The sequence below is a fragment of the Carassius auratus genome, chromosome 25, assembly GCF_003368295.1.
Source record: "Carassius auratus strain Wakin chromosome 25, ASM336829v1, whole genome shotgun sequence".
Classification (NCBI taxonomy): domain Eukaryota; kingdom Metazoa; phylum Chordata; class Actinopteri; order Cypriniformes; family Cyprinidae; genus Carassius; species Carassius auratus.
The window spans coordinates 10,318,239-10,339,883 of record NC_039267.1 but is presented as its reverse complement, the minus strand read 5'-3'; the positions used below and the strand labels follow the sequence as shown (position 1 = coordinate 10,339,883).

Genomic DNA, 21,645 nt, shown 5'->3' with positions numbered 1-21,645 from the left:
ACATTGTCACCTAATTGGAGAGACTCAATGCTAAGTAAACAACAATGTCTCCGTCTTTTACTTTCACAATGAGCTTTCCATCGTTTGCTACTTTAGTAGGGCCCTGTGATTTCCGTGATGATGAAAATATGGACAGAATCGTGCAATCCAGTGATTAAAAACAGAATTTACTTCTATAATTAGTTCATGGAATTTGTCATATTTTTGATGAATAAATAAAAAATAGGTTGGTACACTTTCAACAAAGTACACATCAAATTGTGATATATAAACTAGTGTCTGTGAATATTAAACTGCAAAAAAAGCTATTTGAATATTAATTACTTATTAATTTTAGTTTACATTTGGAATATACATAATACCTTGTTATTTTATATATATATATATATATATATATGTCTACATATATATATATATATATATATATATATAGTTCTGTTTGTGTTCGTTATAAAAAGTGAACTTTACTGTTAAGTGCACTGATGTCAGACTCCATTTGAATGAAGTTTGTTAAATTGTTAAATACCCTGCCACCATTACATAGGCATATGTTTGATCACCACATTTGAGTTAATGAAAAACTTCCAAACTTTAGACCATACTTTACTTTAATATAGCTTATACAGAATGAATACTGGCTGATATCAAATTTTTTGTTTGTTTGTTTTTTACTCCCTAATACTGGTATCCCCCCTTAAAAAAACATAACGGTCAGGTTCTAATTTAAACTCAAATCACTGTAAAGACATGTATTTTCAGGCTGGTCCAGCTTGTGCACAATCTTGTGGGAACAAAAAGCCAAAGAGGCGATTGGCTGTTTTAACTTCAAGGAAGTTAAAGAAAACACTTAATTTCTAGAAATGCATGTGCGTCACAACCTTTCATTATAAACAGATGGTAATTACTACCCAAAATGGGACATTTTTAGGCAAGGTATTAATCATTGTGTTGAAGTCTAAATGTACACCTAATTTTTGTTCACGCTATTTCATATCCATGGTCCAATGTTGTCTGGACCATTTTTTTTTATTTAAATGGCTTCTGGAAACTGTCATGACTCCCAGCGCATGATAAATGTCACTTGTCTGAACACGCAGACGTCCCCCTCTCTGAACCTTTGCAACTATGTGTATATCATGTTTTTAAATGGTTAGTCTCATACAACATTTTCTTCTCAATTTACAGCCAAAAGAGCTGTTTTTTTTTCGTTCATCATAAAAGACGTTAACGTCTTAAGAGTCTTGTACTGCAGCTCTGATGTCTACATATGATCGACCACTGGCCGATTCCACGCTCGCAAGAGTTCGCAATGTCACAGTTGAAGTCCGTTTATCTTGTGTGTTCATATCTCCACTCGTTTGTTGTGTAACAGTGGTGTGAATTCTTCATCTGCGTCTCCACGCGCTGTCAACAGAGTTTGGTGAACTTCCTCACTCTGTTGGCAGAGGCCGCTCTTGGAGAGCAGGGGGCCACAAATCATTATTAATGGACAGTGCGCACAGATGAAGGAGGAGGGCTTGGGCATTAACATGTTGCACTGGTCTGCTTCGTTAGGAGACCGAGAACAGGTTGCACGAGGATATTCCTCTGAATCTGTTTTATTTGGCCCAATTAGTTATTTTAATGATTCCCTGTGTGAAGCCCCTTGACATTCACTTTTAACAAACAGGAAACACTTTGGTGTGAAAGTTTGGCTAATTTGACTCTGAAGGTTTTTTTTTGTGTGTTGCATGTTCCAAAGCAACCAAACAGCATGCAGTGCACAGCTTATGATAACCACAGACAAAGCGTTTGTTTGTGCAGAAACTTCTTTCATCAAGATTGATTTTGGTCTCTAAAGTGTCAAGCAAATTGGATAAATATGATGCTCCCCATACTGCTGCTTTCGGCCCTGTTAAATCCACCACTGCGTAAGCAACGCATGACAGTTTTGGTTCTTGACTCACTCTGAAGCTGCTGCCAAAACCAATTTCTGCGATTCGCTTTCAGGACCGCACAATATGAGATGAATGCCCCCGTTTTTTTTGGGATTGCTCGATTTAAAAAAAAAAAAAAAAAACCTCTATAAGGCACCCCTGTGGTTTACTTGATGATAAACTCGTAAATATGAGTGGGATTTTGAAAAGGGACTCTTGCCCATAAAAGAGTGAGATTAGCCGTAGCTAGACAAAACAAAATTAGTTTGTTCTTCAAAACAGGGTGTCCAAGGGCTGTGCCCTTGCAGGGGTTCAGCGTTTCAAAAAATCCTGATCCATCACCTTGTCATAAGGTGCTTTTCTTAAATAAAACCTATAATCCCAATCTTACATCTTGTGGCCTGGCATGCATTGTGCAAGACAGGCGTGTTTGCTTGTGGTTTTGATGAAAAGTACCATGTTTGAGGATCACTGCAGTGACATGTTCGCATTTGTGTTGAATCAATCATACATTGCCACCACTCAGAGAAATTATCTCGGACCATCGTGGTTATGTGGCTTGGTAATTTTCCTGCACTTCTCCTACAGGTCAAGCATGTATAATTGGGTTTAGTTACAGATTAATCAAACTCATGGTCTTGGTTTCAGACAAAGCTTTATGAAACCAGAGTGATTAGCATTCAGACCTGCACAAGCTTGTCTGGAGCAAACAATGATAACATTTAAATCCAATATTTTTTGCGTATGGAATTTCTTGGTTTACAGTTGGTTGGCCGTTTTTGTGCCCACTCAGGGTTGCCACTTAAGACAAATCCCTGATTGGATTGCCAAAGAGACTGGCGTTTCTACTTTCTTGCATTAGATTTCAAAGAGCTAGGAAAAAAAAACAGGTAATTTCTTCAGTGAATGGGCAATGATTTGCACTTTCACATAGGGCAGGGGTGTCAAACTCAATTCCTGGAGAGCCAGAGCCATGCAGGGTTTGGATTCAACCCTAATTAAACGTATACCTGATCCAACTAATCAAGTCCTCCTGGCCTGTTTGAAAATTACATGGTATGTGTGTTGGAGCAGAGTTGGAACAAACCTACGCCAGGCTCCGGCCCTGGCGTAGGGGGTCAAGAGCTTGGAGGCTTGAAAGTCTTGAGAAACATTTGATATTAGCTTAAAAAAAAAATTTTTTAGCTTGCATGAAGAGACTAAAGCTGTACACTAAATGTACACCCTCAAATTAAAGTTATCATTTACTCACCCTTATGTTGTTGCAAACTGAAATTTATTTATTCTGTTGAACACAAAAGACAAGATAAAATCAAGTAAATACATTTGAAGAATGTTGGTAACCAAACAGTTGCTTATAGCCATTGACTTTCGTATTATTTTCCATACAACAAAATTGAAAAAAAAATTATATATATAATATATATATATATATATATATATATATATATATATATATATATATATACACACACAATTTTTAAATAAATAAATAAATATATATATATATATATATATATATATATACATACATACATACATACATACATACATACATACATACATACATACATTTATTTATTTCAAAATTGTGTTCAACAAAAGAAAACAATATCAAACTTGTTTGAAACAACATGAGTAAATGATGACAAAATATTTTTGGCTAAACTACCCATTTAATGTATGTTCACAAAGAGAAGCATTGTTTCAATCCTGACTTATTTCCAGACTTTCTTTCTTTGAATAACATGCTGCTTGTTTTTTCTGTGCAATTACAATAAATGTTTACAAAAAAAATCTTAAAACTGCTCAATGTGACTTGTTCCAAGTCTCCTGGAGCCATGTGATATCTTTGTGTGAGAAACAGTCCTAAAGTATAGTTTTAGCATTATCAAAAATGTTGACATTCATAATAGCTATTCTCAGTACATTCATCTATGAACAACAAATTAAATTGTAGCCCATTCCTCATACAAAACTGTCATGTGACATAAGGAGAGTTGGAATATATTACATACTGTAGTCTTTTTTACTGTACTTTTTAAAGCTTGAGAGCTTCAGTCTGAGTGACCAAAAAGCAATAATAAAGAGGAACCAGCACATCTTTCAGAATCTCTCCTTACGTGTTCCACAGATGAAAGAAAATATATTTCTCCTTTTTACCCTCCATTATTTCTTTATTACGATACATTCTCCTTGGTACAGACCCCTGGTCATGAGCTCAAACATCCCATGTAATTTACTGTGTTATTGCTGAAGATCAAAAGAAAGTTGTGTAAATAGCCTATGATTAATGTCTCCAGAAGGCATCTAAGATATGAGCAATGCGTTTATTCACTCTTGTGAAATAATAATGAAATATGTATGTATATTGTGCTTATTTTTTTTTATTTTATTACCATTGTCAAAGAACCACACATTTTCATTCTAGGATGGAGCTATACATTTAGTACAAATATTTGAATGATTTCTCGTTTTTTTTTTGCTCCCTTAAGGCACTGTCGTTGATCGTCCTTCCTTTTATCCCTGCCTCCAACCTGTTTTTCCCTGTGGGCTTTGTTGTAGCCGAAAGGGTCCTGTACGTGCCCAGTATGGGATTTTGTGTTTTGGTAGCCCATGGATTTAAACTCCTGTCCCAAAGAGGGTAAACATCCTCTAACAAATACTTTATTCCATTTAAATGACTTGCTCAGAGACTCATTCCCTGTTTTTGTGACATTATCCAGAGGCCTAAAGAAAACGTCTTGGCTGCTCATGGGAGTTCTTCTAACAACACACGCTGTGAAGACTTTCAACAGAAACTGGGATTGGGAGTCAGAATACACGCTTTTTACATCTGCACTGAAAGTACGAACACATCCAAGGACACATTATTGATTTATATATCCACATCAGGCCACAGGCTCATACATATTGTATGCTTGTATTTTGAGATCATTACTTTGAATAAATCCAGCTCGCTGCTTTATATCAAAGGGTGAATCCAGACTAGAGTAAACTAGAGTACAATGAAATGATGTCTGGAAAATATGATTTGTTATGTCAGCCTGGCCTGAAACATTTCAAAATCATTTTCCTCCAGGTAAACAGGAACAATGCCAAACTCTGGAACAATGTCGGACATGCTTTGGAGAATCAAAATAGTTATGAAAGAGCGTTGAGATACTTCCTTCAGGCCACACGAGTGCAACCAGGTAATTGACTCATTTCCCAGATTATCTTTTGAAGTTTACCCTAGCATCTTTAAAGTAAATTGCATCCGTAATTGTGCAGGAAACGGGTTTTCAATGAGGGAAAAATGTAGAATGGGGATTCCCACTGGGAATTTATTGGAGTGGGCAGTGCATTCTGATAATGGAGCCAGACTGAATGCTTAAAGGGGTCATAAGATGTGTTTCATGTTTTCCTTTCTCTTTGGAGTGTTACAAGCTGTTCGTGAATGGATAAGATCCCTAAAGTTGCAAAGACTAAAGTCTCAAACCTAAAGAGAAAATCTTTATAAAAGTTAAGACTTCTCCACGCCCTCCAAAAACGGCTCGTTTAAACATGGCCCCACATTTCTACGTCACACTGTAGGAGGTTTTGCATAACACCGCCCAAATGTTCTTGCAAAGAAAGAAGGCGTAACTTTATTGTTGCTCCACCGCGGCCGCCATGTTGTGAAGATGCTGTGTGTTTCGTATAAACCCATTTCATTACACCAAATGCACAAAATAAGTTTATTTTAGCAACATCATATGACCCCTTTAATTAGCCTTTTGGCTATTAGTTTATATTATCCACTAGCCATGTAGCATCAGCAAAAGGGAAAACTGTTTCAGAAGAACAGCGAGTTGTTACATTTTAATCAAAGATTATACAAAACAAATTTTAGCAACAATGAATCATTCACAATAACAACATCAAGGAAGTAAATGAGGCCAATCTTAATTGTGTGGACCTTATGTGGATTTATGGAGTCATTACGGCAGATGTGCTAATGATAAATGATAGTGCGTCTCTGGGAATGATTTTGCACCACATTGTTTTCCACAAACACAAAATGCAAAAAGACTTGCATATGTAATATTTCCATCAGTACTTTAGAAAATTTTGGCAGACAAAGTTAAAATGGAGTTTATTTTAAACAAAACTCATTGGATATGTTGGTTTAGGGAGGTGTGGGAAATTCTGCCTTATTATTATAAGTTTGGAGGCATGAGGTTAAAGACAATTTCAAATTGTGTATAAGCTAACAAGTAGTATTTCTTGGGACTGTATGAAAACATTGCAGTTTTAAAACTATTTTTTTGCACTTAAGTGTCTTAAGAATATATGAATTTTAGGATTTGATGTGATAAGGTGAGGATTTAGGTTTTGTGTTGGCTTTTCTGCACTTCTGTCAGGCTACATATGAGAAAGACGATTGCGGCTGCCAAAGCCATTAGACTTTTATTGTTTAAGTTATGTTGGTTTATTGGGCTAATGTGACTTGAGAGATCCACCACCCAAGATGTGTTTTTCCCAGTTTAACTCTGTAAGCCCATTAATAAATGAAGAAATCCTGTGAAGGCTATCTATACAGTCAGTTTGCTTTTCATAACAAAAAACTCTATACTGCTTGAGTGTGGCCATGCATTTCTTAGAAAATGCTGGTAGCGTTATCAGTTTTACACATCGAAACCTACCGACACTGTTTGTTAGCTCTGTGTTGTTTGAGGTTACGTGGGCCACATGGCTGTAAAAGGTTGTAAAGGGAGTACTTTCACAGGAGGTGCTTTTCCTCTTCCCGGTCTTTCCCGCCGGTTCTCATCCCAACTGTGTATTAAACTGGTCAGCTGCATGTAACCGTTATTATTTGTTGCACTCAAGCCATATAATTCACATTCCACTATCTACTGTCTTCGAGGTTTAGTCTGTGCCATTTTCTTGATTTATGACTCTATACTAAACATTTCATCCTCTAAGATGACATTGGGGCCCACATGAATGTTGGGAGAACCTACAAAAACCTAAACCGGTCCAGAGAGGCAGAGGAGGCATATCTAATTGCAAAATCCCTTATGCCACAGGTATGAAATTCCCATGTGAGAATTTTTTTCCCTCTTATATTTAGGTTGCCAACAAACGCTGATGTAAACAATGAAATACTTCCATCTCCCAACTTTAACGATCTTCTAAACAGTCTTCTGTTTATTACTAGATATCCAGTTCAGATATGATTTGCTGTCCATCACAAGAAAACTTGTTACCTCCTTTCCTGTTCTCCGCTCCTACTGCATTCTCCTGAGCCAAATGCAATAATTTTAATTTTGCACTGCCATAGTGTTGTACGGCCCAAGACAATGACCTAGCTTATCTCAAGATAAACTTTCACTGCCTGAATGTTACAAAACCAGACAAATTCATCTGTAATTTTAAAGGTAATAAAATTTTATGGCTCACAGGGACTGTTAAAAGGTCCACGATCTTGTTCCCCCTTTCTCTTTTATATATAAATAAAAGCCCATAAAGTAATAAAAAAACTGTCTAAACTGAATAAGAAATAGTTTGTGGGTTTTAGTATGTGTGTATCAGCATTCATCAATATGCCAGTATGGTTATGGTATTGAAAGTTAAAAATAAGATCATTTATGTAAAAAAAGAAAAGAAAAAAAAGAAATGTATTTATTGTAACTTTTGATCAAGTTAAAGCATCCTTGTTAAATAAGTGTATTTCTTTCCTCCCAAAAAACACTGAACCCAAATTTATTAACAGTAATATGTTCATTTAAATTTTACAGTGTTTTATATTGGAAAAATAGACCAAATATAATGATGACTCATGCTGTACTACACTAATTTTAGTCCAATCAAATGATCTCTAGAATGTGAATGCTCCTCAATACGCAAATAGCAAGTAGCAAACCGTGGTTCATGACTGTGATGTACCTACAACATCTTGGCTATTTAAAAATTGCTGTTTCATATTTTCTGCTTGACTTTTTCAAAACTGAACTTATGGCCTTTAATTTCACATGGGCCTATATTTCATGTTGGAATGTATAGAAAACCCATACTGAACATATTATTGTTATACTTAGAGTCAAATGTATGTATATGTAAATGGTTACAACCTTGGCTGACCTTCCCAAAACATATTGGCAGATCATTCCAGGGAAGAAGTATGCAACCCGTGTGGCCCCCAACCATCTGAATGTCTACATTAACCTGGCAAACCTAATTCGGGCGAATGATTCCCGTCTGGAGGAAGCCGACCAACTCTATAGGCAGGCCATCAGCATGAGACCGGACTTCAAGCAAGCCTACATCAGTCGGCAAGTCTCCATTCATGCTGACAGGGTCAAAAATGTGTTTGTGTACTTGCATGCTTGCTGACATGGCCAAATGAAACCGAATGAGTTGTAGTTCAGACAATATTTTGGATTTGAGGTTATTGAGGGTGTTGTTTTTTGTAGCCCATGTATACACTGGATGATATTCAAGAAATACAATTGTTGAAAAGAATTAAACCGCCGTGTCTTGCAATTTAACACCTTTTTTGCTATCCGTAAGAAAACATTTCTCATAGATATGCGCTGAAGTCACATACCATAGTAAGAGAGTATTGGGGTGTTCCCTGATTTTGTTATATTTTGCATGAAGTGAAAATTTGCATGGCCTTCACACTTTCTGATTTCTCTCTGCATGTCTCATCCTGTTAATGAAATGTTGATCAGATAAGCTATTGAAAGTGGATTTACTGGAATGCCTTGGTTCTTGTGAATGTCAGGACTCTCATCCACACTATGAAAAGTGTACAAGGCAAACCAAAGAAAAAAAAACGAATACCTTTCTATTACTCAAACTATTTGCTAAGAAAATATCTCTTAAAGAAACTGATCTTTCTTGTTGTACATGTGTGTTAGATTTCTGAGATGTCCTGCGAGAGGTATTCCAAAAATGTCTTTTTCTCTCAAAACTCAGAGGGGAGCTTCTGCTGAAAATGAACAAGCCCAGTGAGGCGAAGGACGCCTACCTACGAGCACTGGAGCTGGACCATACCAATGCAGACCTGTGGTACAATCTGGCAATTGTCAATATTGAGATGAAGGACCCCTCAGAGGCTTTGAGAAACTTTAATCGTGCATTGGACCTGAATCCACGGCACAGACTGGCACTCTTCAACTCAGCACTTCTAATGCAAGAGTCAGGTGTGTGGGCTATGGCAATTCGAAACAAGCAATGAAGTTTGCTCTGTCACAAAACCTAGTGAGCTGCCTACATAGGCTGCTGCCTAATAAGCATCCTTATATCATAAAACATCTTAAGCAATTTGAAACGCTCTATAAGAGGAGCAATTTTGCATGGCACGCAGGCACTCAACTCACAGTTGATACCCTTTATAACACATTAAGTTTTAAAGTCTACATTATATTCTCACTTCCACTGTCTTGAAGTCTTTGGTCGCCTTCATGAAATATGGATGCTATGATGCCTTCAAATTTGGCTATGAGACCTACTATTTGCGTTGTGCCATTTATGTCTTAAAATCCAGTACCACCTGCTCATGTAGCTCACTAGGTTCTAGTGAAATAATGTTACAAAATAAACTCCCTAATTAGATTTTTCTGACCTGATCTTAAAACATTGCGTCTTTTACAAGAAACAGTGAGGTATTCACTAAACTCAGTTTGCTAGTCAAAGTTGCTGTATGTAGGATTGACACAGAGAGTGGTTGAACTAGATATTGCGGTCCAAATTGAAAATATTGGAGAGGATTTTTTTTACCTGGCTGCTCCTCCTCAGACTTGACACATACGCAGGTTTCCAGATTGAAGACAAACAAGAACGAGTGCATTTGATGATTAATGAAATTAAGCATGCTGTGTTTCTGCCAACTGGCAACCCGGGAGGCCAAAATACAAGTGAAAAAGCTAGCAGTGGGCGGGTTTCACAAACCAAAACAAAGACAGACATTCTGGCCCTGAACACACATGTTCAAAGGATAATAACTGACTGCAGCATTGTTTTTCAGATAAACTAGTTTGTTAACATAGAATGTTTCTTAGATATCTGCAAACATATTATGGTATTTTTATGCTTTAGTAGAGTCAAAATCTTACATAGAGAACCTTTAATGTTAGAGTCACATGAGGTTAGACGTCAGGAGCGTAAGCCAAATTGTTAACCTATGGATTCTTTGCGTGCCACCTCAAGGTAAGGCAGCAACCTCTCACCTAATTCGGGTCATGTTCTCATGTCTAAGAATGTAAGCGTTTGATCCAAAAGCAATACATTTAAATTGTGACTCATTGAGCCTAACTTTGAGTTTTATGCCATTTTTTCACTATTAGCTTTGAATAGCAGGAAAGACTGATGGATTCTTGCAGTGCAAGTGAGGCATTAGCTGAGATTAGCACACCTACGCTGCCGCAATGTAAATACTATGAATACAACGGCTCTATTTGCACATGGTTTTAGGCCTGTTGTACAGACTGTTTAATCATGTGACTGAGGAAGCATTTTGCGATCAATTTACAGGCCTGCTTTACAAAACTGTTATTTTTTTCATTCAGTTTTGTAATTGTGCCCATCTGTATTGGTTTTCAAATAAAAACAAGTTTGTTTTAAATTTAACCTGCTTTCCATGGTTTCCCCATTTTTTTCCTACAGTAGTTCTTCTGAACACTCTTCAAGGGGGTGTTAAAAAGCTGTCCGACCCTCCTTACCCTCATTCTGACCTCATCATTGCAACATAGGATGGTGAACAACGTAGACTTTGTTACAAAGCCAAATAACCGAGCCAAAATACTAGATATAGCCATGTCGGGGTTTTGGACACTTTAATCAAAACAAAGACATAAAGCATAAAACTAATTCATGTGAGTTAACTTCATCTAAATAATCTACATTCTCGGATATTCCATATTTTCATTTATTTTACTTCAGTTGCTCAACAGATTTATAGCACCAAGGGCATCTGGGGACAGTACTCTCTTACCATTTGTTTTTTGGTTTAGTTTGCTTTATTACAATACCAAAATTAACATCCTTGCAAAACATCCTTTCCCACATTGAATTTCATTGTGTCGACATATTTTTACAATATGGTATGAATAACTTTGGTGGTCCACTTAAAAAAAGGAGACTTACATGGGATGGATCAACATCATTAAATGAGGACAGTCTGTATTATCCTTAGTTGTTTAGCAATTTGACTAATCACTTGTTTATTTTTTAATTTAATTGTAATAGTTGCATCTCTAACGTTCTTCGTTGACAGGCGAGGCAAAATTTCGCCCAGAGGCAAACCGTCGCTTTCTCACCTACGTGAAAGAAGAGCCGGATGATGCTAATGGCTACTTCAACCTGGGAATGCTGGCAATGGACGCTAACGTGAACGAAGAGGCAGAGCGTTGGATGCGGGAGGCCATTCGGCTGCAACCCGGCTTCCGTAGCGCTTTGTTTAACTTGGCCCTGCTCTACTCTCAGTCACAACGGGAACTGGATGCTCTCCCGGTGCTTGAGGAGCTGCTGCGGTACCACCCGGAGCACGTCAAAGGCCTGATCCTCAAGGGAGACATCCTCATGAACCACCGCAAGGATACGCCTGGTGCCAAGGCCTGTTTCGAACGCATCTTGAACATGGACCCCAGCAACGTGCAGGCCAAGCATAACCTCTGCGTGGTGTACTTTGAAGAACGGGAGCTCCAGCGAGCCGAGCACTGTCTGGTGGAGACACTCGCTATGGCCCCGCAGGAAGAGTACATCCGACGGCACCTCGCCATCGTACGCAACAAAATGGCTGATATGAGCACTGCCGGACAGACTATTGCACCAACAGAGGGTGGTAGTGAATCGGCCAAGCATCAAGAGCAACAACAACAGGACAAACAGGAGGAGGAGGAAGGGCAGGGAGTTGCCTCAGGAGCAGGAGAGGGGGCCAGGAAAGAGAAGAATTTGAGGAAATCCTCCCCCAAAGAAAGCGTCAACAGCCAGGGCCATGGCCAATCAAAGAAGCTGGACGCGGGCCAAACTGACAAGCGGACTAAGAGCAAATCCACAAAAGAGATTAAAGATATAGAAAAGAAAAGGGCAGCTGCCTTGAAGAGACTGGAGGAGATTGAACGCATATTAAGCAGCGATTAACCTTGTTTATAAACCACCACACTATTTTTATTTAAAGTGCGAGACCCTTCTGTTTTTTTGTTTTTGAGACCTTGATTATGCATGTTTTGTTGCACTTTTGTTAGATTGTTTTGTGTCTTTTATATATTGTGGTATACCTCCTTTTCCCACAGCTTTAATTATATAAAGCTGTTTGGTTGAACCGGTAAAAACCAGGTGTGCTCTCACAAAATTTGGTACTTTTTAAAAAGAATCCCTACCAAAAAAAAAAATCATTTATTACTATATTGTTTATTTATGATTGTCTATATTCGAGTCACTGGATTAGTTTTTGTCACTTTTTTGTTTTAATTTACCAATCCACTGGCAAGTATTACTCATAATCACAAATAAAGTATTGGTAATATCAGTCAGCCCATTTCATAGCAGGGCCTCTGGGTGGTCCGTCACATGGCTGTTGTAATTTAGCTCAGCAGACCCCTTCCCTCATTGCATGACATCACCGCACTTCCTCCAATTCACTGCTGCTGTTTATTCATGTCATTATTGCTGCTGTTGTTGTTTTTTTTGACACCCAATGGTGTCAGCGTTTAATTATATCCTCTGACATAATCTCATTCTGAATTAGGGTCACCTCCCTTCCTCAGCCCTCTTTTTGCAGGCTTCTGGGATTTATCTGTATGGCTCGCATACCTTTTGGGCTCTCACTGATTTCACAAATCGGTCATGCAGAGGCAGACTTTTTTTTTTTTTTTTTTTGTGGCTTTTTTTTTGTTCTCCCCACAAAGACATTTCCGTAAAATTATAATCAGGCTATAATCGGGAAAAAAAACTTCAAGGAATAATTCAACCAAAACTAAACATCTGTCATCATTTACTAACCCTTATGTCATTCAAAACCTGTATGACTGACAGACTTCTGTAAAACATTAGACATTTTTTATTCCCATGTACTTTTATACAAGATGCAAAAGTGTCGAGTGACTTCTGTGCTGCATGATAGCTTTGTTCAACAAACAGAATCTCATTTTAGTTGGTCAAGCTAGTTTTTTGAATAATGTTTTTGAATTGGTATGATTCGCCGATTCTGCAGTCCAGTTGCAGTACTTAACAGCTCGCTGTAGAGGCAGATTTTCTATGAATGACTTTTATTTCGGTGTTTTCTCGTGCAAAGTTGCCAAATGGCATAAGAAGACAACTACAAATTACAATGTTGCTTTTTTAAACTCTAATGTACATTCATTACAATTGCTTTGACAGGAATTAACAGAACAGTTCTTAAAATGTCTTTGAAGCGACATGGGGTGAGTGAGTGATGACAGAATTGTCATTTTTGGGCCATTTAATATGGTGAATACCCCGGCGTAGACCATATTTTTTCTGTTTTTTTTTGTTGTTGTTGTTTTTTAGATTTTCTATTTGGAAAGAATCAATCATTCATTCTCTAAGCCAAGATTACATGCCAGTGTGTAACTTCAGTATTCTAATGTGTTGCAGATGAACTTCAAATATTCATGTTGCGCTTGGAGTTGAGTTGAGCATATTGTTTCCTGTGAAGCTGAAATAACCATGTGTTCTTGTTGGAATGCTGTCTCCGTTTTACGGTTTACTTTGAAGGCAAGCCCTGAAATATCTTCTCTGACCTTTCTGAAGATTTTAACAGAAAAAAGGTACCTGAGAGCTCACTGATCTGTCAAGGCAGAGTCCTCAAAGAATGTGAGAGTGCATTTACATATATTCTACAACACTAGTGATTTTAACACCAATGTGGGTCACATATGTTATTTTCTAATAAAGCCATTTTAAGTAGCAAAACTGACTTCTATAGTTTACAGCGCTATTGGCTGTTTTGCCAATTGAGATGTTCACTCATAAAACTTGAGCAAGGACCTCAATTGCTACACGTTTGCAACATCTGTGCATCTGAATAATTTTTTTGTTTTCATTTTATTGTCAGTTTGATAAGTCTATAAGGACAGATTTACATGGATGCACCATATTAATCCTCAAATATAAAGTGTTGGGAGTTAATTTCCCACTAAATCATCATACTCAACTCTAATTTAGCTGTATGTGATGTCATATTTCAAGTTTCCCTCAGCTCAGCTCGAATCTGAATTATGTTTTAGGACTCTTTCATCTAATGTTTACTCATATTGTGCTTTCACCCCATATCCAGTTTGTTACATCAGAATTTATGGTATTTACCTTTTTATTTGGACTAATGTTTTGACTTATGAGTGGTGGAGGGAGCTTCGGTTTTCCAATAAAAATGACTTGCATTACGGATGTCTCATAAATGCCACTTTTTATGCATTCTGGCAGCTGCAAACAAGTTTTGAGTCACCAGCAGAGAGAAATTATACATATTTGATTTGCAAAATCCACATGGTCCAAGATTACTCACCCACGCCTTTGACTCACGTGTAGCTCAAAGGCTGTAACTGTAATTTTTCTTGTGAAGGCCTCAGGTTTCAGCCTTGAGCTTGTGTTGCAATGGCGCTTGCTATAATGTGATATGTGCGTAATGAAGCGCGTTGCATACAAGTGGCACTTTGTTGTATTTGTTGAACAATTTGGCATGATGTTGATCTTGGTAATTAACAAATCTTTGTGTAACCCATTAACCAGAGCCACCGGATTTTTGTGTAAATAGGCTTATGCCAAGAGTGGAAGGGCCCATAACTAGGATTTGTTGAAAAACAGTGAGATCCTTCGCAAACGTAATTATACGCAGTTTCTGGGAGGGCGAGGAGACTAAACCACAGGAACTTGAGCTTTAAATGGTCTGCAGAGCTCCCAGTTCAAGAAACAAGATTTTCATCACATTGACATTTGATCACACAAGATGTTTAACATGATTATGCTTTTAGTCCATGTGAGAGCACGATTTATATTATTGGATTAAAGGCTCAATGACTCTTTTGTAGCAGTAATTCCTCATTACATTTTAAATGGCTATGTCTGTGGTTTGGGAATTCATGAACTGGTCCATGCCCTATGTAAGGGGAACGGAAATTAGCTGTTAGAGGTGTTATATCATGGAAAATTGTGAGGCTAAAGGTCTTTTTTTTATTTTTATGTATTCATCATCCTTTCCTATTAAAATGCTTGTTACGGATGCAAAAAACGCAGAAAATCAAGAAATTTTTTTTTAATGGCGGACGAAAGTTTCGGAGGCAGTGCCTAAACGTGATTGACTCCATGTGAGGTCATTTTTATGAGGTCGAGATTTTCACACATTAAACAAAAATGAATACAACCTCATGTTGTGTCAATCACGTTTACGCACTGCCTCCGAAATTTTGGTCCGTTGTAAAAAAAAAAAAAAAAAGATAATGTGGATCTGCACGAGTTTGAAGGGGGTAATTGAATAAGGGAAAGTCACGTGAGAGGAAGCAGTAGACATGTTCAGCTGCGCTAACTTGAGAGTGGAGCATTACATCATTGCCAAAAGCATCACACTGCCTCTGCCGATTTCCATACTGCATCCTGTTGCTATGTATTCCCCAGGAAAGCAACGCACACTCACCCGGCCATCCATGTGATGTAAAAGAAAACATGATTCATCAGACCATGCCATCTTCTACTTCTTTGACCACATGGGTCAGCATTCGCTCCCCATATGTGCATCATTGATCCTTGGCTGCCCATGATCCTGTCGACGGTTCACTACTATTCCTTTCTTGGACCACTTTTGATAGATACTGACCACTGCAGACCGGGAACACCCAACAAGAGCTGCAGTTTTGGAGATGTTCTGACCCACCAGTCTGGCCATCACAATCTGACCCTTGTCAAACTCGCTCAAATCCTCATACTTGCCCATTTTTCCTGCTTCTAACATAACTTTGAGGACAAAAGTGGTGTTATCACATTAGACTAGGAAACACATGAAGGGATCTAGAATATATTTATTGCACAATAATGCACTAATATATACTTTATAAGTACTAATAAACAGCCAGTATGCATGCTAATAAGCAACTAATTAATAAACATATCAAAAGATATTGAATGTATGCATTTTTATAACTATACATTTATTAACAATCAATAAAATAAAAAAATGTTAAATTAGTTTTATATTTTTTCCTTTTTTTATATTAGTATAGATATACATGTACACTTGAGAAAAAAAAGGTATAAAATACTTGCACTGAAGCAGACTGAATGGCTGGATCTCGTCACTGTCAATAGAAGATTAGTTGTCTTTAAAAATTAATCTTCCCTGGGATAAGAAAGACATTGTGTGAATATGGTTTGTGAGCTTGTCATCTTTGTGAACCACCTACCTACCCCAGGGGCACCAATCTCCTCAAAGTTTGGAGTGATTATGCTGTTTATTTATTATATATATATATATATATATATATATATATATATATATATATATATATATATATATATATGACACCAGTCCGACTGCATAGCCCGTTTAGTCACAACTTGTTTTCATGCATTACTTTTTCTAATGTGTTTCTTGCAACGTGGGTCATCTTGTTCTGTTTTTTATTTTCTCACATATGTCAGTTTAACAATGCGTGCATATGAATCAGTTAAATTAAATACCTCACACATGCATCAGCTCAAATGAGTCACAGCCTTTGTATTCACAATAATTAGATATGGGTGAGCAGCGTTCTTCTTTTTCAAATAGGAAGTATGCTGGCAAACACTGGTTTATCAGGATCCCCAGGCACATCGTATAGTACTCAGAATCACTGATTGAATATTTAAGGAAAAATTGTGTTGTTTAACAAAGTTATTATTAGATTAATACTAATTGTAATAAGAATTGTTTAAACTGAATTAAAAAAAAAACATTTTCATTAGGTAATGAAAAACAAGTAAATGAAAAACAAGACGTGAAAGCAGAATACATCTTGAAAGTGAGGGTAAGTTTTTTTTAAAGCGATGCTTGCTCATCTCTGAGGAATGAGTGTACGTGAGTCAAGACATGACAAATGTAAATTGTTATCTACAGGGGTTTCCATATGTGTGCTTTTAATGAGAACAAATGTGTCTGGGTCAGATTGGTGAGACCTTGCTATTATTCATTTCTGTTTGTGTTTAAATGGCTGTATTTTTCAAAACAGAGATGTTTTATGAAAGGATGCTTTAAGAGGGCTTTATATGAAAAATACAAGACATTTGTTGACTTAAAATATATCTAGGAATGAGATAATAATTAATTGATTTATCCAATTTTATCCCTTATTATATAGAATTCGTTTATTTTTGTGGTTTATTATACCTTTAAAATTACAAGACATTTCCTTATCTACAGCAGAAGTGTCAGGTCTGAGCTATATGGGTTTTTGAATGCAACTTCAGTAAAATCTAAATATGAGTTTTGTAATACTAAATTGGCTGAGACTTTGTGGGAAAGTTATAACAAACAATACTAGCTTACTAGCTAAGCAAAATGGTCTCTGTACCAAATATAATAAATTAATGGCTGTAGTTGCTAAGAACACATTTATTGCCTTGGACAGAAGGCAAGGCATGTTTGTTTATCACATTTCATACACAATGGTAATTCAAAGTGATTTACATAAAAGGAAGTTAAATAATAAAAAAAATAAAATAAATCACAACAGTAAAACAAGGAATTTGAAATACATTTAAAATGATTTAATTTATTTAAAATGAAATTAAAACAGTTAAAGATAGAAAATTATTATATATGAAACAAGTACCACTATTGTCTTCAAATGAAGACATGTTTTAAAAATGTGTCATTTTAATATATGTAGGAATGATATGAACCCATATGCACTACATTCCATTTGGTTTCATGGGAACTTTCAGATCTGTTTTTAATCATGCAATTAGGCTTGGGTCATGTGGTTTTTATGTGCAGACGTTAAAGTAATATGAACATTCTGTCGTTATTAAGTTGACCTTTTGGATATATAAAACAATATATATTTTTTGAAGTCTTCTGAAGCCGTTCAGTTTGAATTAAAGCATCTGCTAAATAACTAATTGTACATGTTTTTTGTGTGCAGCAAATGAGCTTAACAGAATGATTTGTGAAATGTGAAGGCTCATGTGAGCCGCTGGAGTAATGACTGCTGATAATTCATCTTTGCATCACATGAATAAATTATATTTTTAGAATATACAGAAATGGAAAATAGTTGTAATAATATCCTACAATATTAATGTATTTTAATCAATCAAATGCAGCCTTGGGGAGCATAAGAGACAAATTTATAAATCACAAAAAAAAAACAAAAATCAGACAGACCCCAAGCTAAACTTTTTTTTTTTTTTTTTACTGTGCTGTAAGCTACAGAAAACAGGAAACATGTCCTTTAGAGCAGTGGTTCCCAATACTGGAGGTGGTGTTGGCGCAGTGCATAAGACACATGCCTTTGGTGTGAGAGACCCAGGTTTGAATCCACTGTGAGACATCAATGTGTCCTTAAGCAAGACACTTAACCCCTAGTTGCTCCAGAGGCATGTGACCTCTGACATATAAAGCAATTGTTAGTTGCTTTGGATAAAAGTGTCAGCTAAATGAAAAAAAATTAAGTGAAATCTTAGTCCTGGAGAACCCCCAACACTGCACATTTTTGGTGTCTCTCTTATCTGACACATACATTTGAGGTCTTGGAGTCTTCACAAATAAGATGATGAGTTGAATCAGGTGTGTTAGAATAGGTAGACATCTAAAATGGGCAGTATTGGGGGTTCTCCTGGACCAGGATTGGGAACCACTGCTTTAAATCATTGAAAAACAACTAACAAATGATGTTGACGGCGTAATCGTGCAGCCATTGTCTTGCTAAAGTTAATGTCACGTGCTGAGGAACCACGATGGCTATTTCCTGCATTTGATCTGTCAGTGGCTTTTTTAGGACCAAGTGGTCACTGGCCCTCTCATAAAAACTGTGATGCAGAGTCCTCAGCCAGAACAATTGTGGGAATTCCCAGGTTATATGCAGACAGTCTTGGCTCATAGAGCTCTCCTGCTGGGTTTAGCTTCTCAGATGTAGAACATCTGGACATGAGCAATCAGCAACAGGAAGCCGTATGGTGGCTACTGAAGTCGAGGTGCTAAAGTGTTGAAGTCGACTCTGACCTCAGATTAAGCATTAAAGCCTTGAGCACTCATGATCCATCAACTCTCACTTGCTTGCATATGGAGTTTTACAGATGATCATGCTAGTACCTCTGCATCTTTTTCCACTTGAAGATAACTCTCTACTCCCAGGCTTCCAGGGAAATCCTACCATGTGATAGTTCTAGATTGTGTAATCTTAAAGATATATCTGTCTGGATCAACTGCCTTGGAACTTTTAGATAAATTTTAAATAATAGACGAGACTAAGCTACCCAGTTTTATCACATTTTAAGACTTCACTGTAAATAAACAACAACAACAACAACAAAAGAGATGTTGAATAATGAAATGTATAAGATACACGCAACGTACGTTGTCAAACACGTCTCCCTGAGTGCTTCCTCTGTCTTCCACTGGTCAGTTAAACAGATGGCCCCACCCCAAACTCACACCATTGGTTTATGGAGCATATTATTAGTCTTAATTTACAAATGTTTACATGGCTTAGTTCCAGGCTACCTTTCTGTTTTTGGTATCCCCCATAACCCAGCTAGGTCACTTAGGTCTGGGGATCTTGGATTACTCTCTGTGTGTAGGACTAAGATAAAACACAGAGGGGGCATAGCCTTTGCAAGTGTTGGACCCAAACTAGGGAACAGCTTACCAATGTCAATTCAAACAGTATCATCTCTTTCTGTGTTTAATTTTTTTTTATCTATGGCGTTTAACAACGAATACATTTTACTGTGTGTATTTTACCTTGCTGTTTGAAGTTCTCTTTTTATTTATTGTTTCTAATGTACAGCACTTTGGTCAACCTTGGTGGTTGTTTTTATATGTGTTTTATAAATGAACTAACTAACTTATAATATGACAAAACTAATTGAATTTGTATTGTGTTCATTTGAATTATTGACAAGTGTCATTTACCAAAACTAAAAATTATGTTGCATTTAACAGTTCTGAATAAGTTTTTTTAACTTGAATATCAAACATTTGAAATTTGACACAACTGAATATTCTTATGGCATTAAAGACCTGTGGTCTTGTTTGGTATGCCACGTTGACTTGTGCTTTAATAAGTAACTGTATAATTATGGTTTATGTACTTTTAAGTAGCTACTTTTAAGTTGTAAAGAATATCTGCAGTGACATTTCTGCAAAGTATGTATTGATTTGGAGAGGATGGGGGCCTTGGAGTAAAAAAGGTTGAGAACCAGTGGCTTAGGCAAATGTTTCACATGCGGAGAATGCTAACCTACCTAAAATGTCAATAATTCAAATTTACACAATACAAATTTAATAAGTTTTGTCATATTATAACCTCCACATTGGTTGAGCCAACTGTTTTCAGACAGATCTGGATATTCAAACAATCTGTAATGTTTTGACACTATTTTTTACATATTTTGAGGGCCTAAATCTGCCTAAAAATTGTAGTTGTCTGTATTTACACATACACAGCCTTAAAAGTATTTTAACATTAAAATAAATTACACTTGTTTTACACTGCTGTTCAACTTGCTGTTGCTGTGCTCTGTGCTCTATTTTGCTATGTAAGCTTCTCTTTTGTTTAAGCAGAAAGTCAAAATCCCAAATGACCCGGCTTAAGCGATTTCACAGACCGGTACTTGCTATATATAGCGTGTTAACTGATGTTTTTATTTTTTATAAATCCCTGGAATGTCATGAGTTTGTGATGAATCTGAGATACAAACAGCAGAGAAATGTGAAGCATACTTGAAGAAATACTTTGGGTTAACTTAAGTTCTATGGAAGGCATTTATGACTTGCTGTAACTTGCAATTATGACAAAAAAAATAAATAATAAGTTGGATCTGTACATCTGTTTGTGAAAGCAAGTAAAATGCATTTACATTAATGTACTTACAGTTGAAATCTATGGGGCCATGCAATACCTAAAACTTATAACATAAGAATATTTTTAAGCACTTATATACATTTCTCTGTACAGAAATGTTGTAAAATGGTCTAAAGTAGAGTTTGTTCCATTTCAACTCTCTTTCTGGTTTCCTTGTGCATACTGTGTGTAATTTTTTAACTTAAAAAATGTCCTCGTATCCATTTTTTGTATAATCCATTCTTTCTCATATCTCAGAAAAGTAGTAAAGACAGTGTTAAAATAGTTCACGTGACATCAGTGGTTCAACTGTAATGTTATGAAGATACAAGAATACTTGTCTTTATTCAACAGTTTATTCTCTTGTTATGTCATGTGAGTAGTAATTAATGACAAAATTTTCATTTTTAGGTGAACTTTCCCTTTAATATACCAATGTATTATTAATACATTGCTAAAAGTCTGCTGTGCTCACCAAATATGGTAAAAACTGTAATATTGTGAGGTCCATCCATTCTCCTAGCACTTATCTGGGACCAGATTGCTTTAGCATCAGGTTAAATAGGACCACCCATACATTCTTTTCCCCCATAATGCCTCAAGCATGTCCTAGTTCTACTTTTGGGTGTCTTCCCAGTTGGACATGCCCGAAATACCTCCACCAGGAGACAGGTGACATCTTGAGTAGATACCCAAACCACTTC

The 21,645-nt window shown here is 36.7% G+C and overlaps 1 protein-coding gene across 2 annotated transcripts in view; it reads left to right on the top strand.

Annotated features, from left to right (window-relative positions):
• LOC113043232 (transmembrane and TPR repeat-containing protein 3-like) overlaps positions 1–14,290 on the top strand; it is a 29,822-nt gene extending 15,532 nt beyond the window's left edge. For both annotated transcript variants that reach the window (XM_026202469.1, XM_026202470.1), the window contains 7 exons: positions 4,412–4,560; positions 4,643–4,763; positions 4,999–5,110; positions 6,864–6,967; positions 8,043–8,212; positions 8,862–9,088; positions 11,161–14,290. In XM_026202469.1, coding sequence (XP_026058254.1) covers positions 4,412–4,560; positions 4,643–4,763; positions 4,999–5,110; positions 6,864–6,967; positions 8,043–8,212; positions 8,862–9,088; positions 11,161–12,026 — 1,749 coding nt within the window. In that variant the 3' untranslated portion in view covers positions 12,027–14,290. The remainder of the gene's footprint in view (positions 1–4,411; positions 4,561–4,642; positions 4,764–4,998; positions 5,111–6,863; positions 6,968–8,042; positions 8,213–8,861; positions 9,089–11,160) is intronic.
• The last annotated feature ends 7,355 nt before the right edge of the window (positions 14,291–21,645 follow it).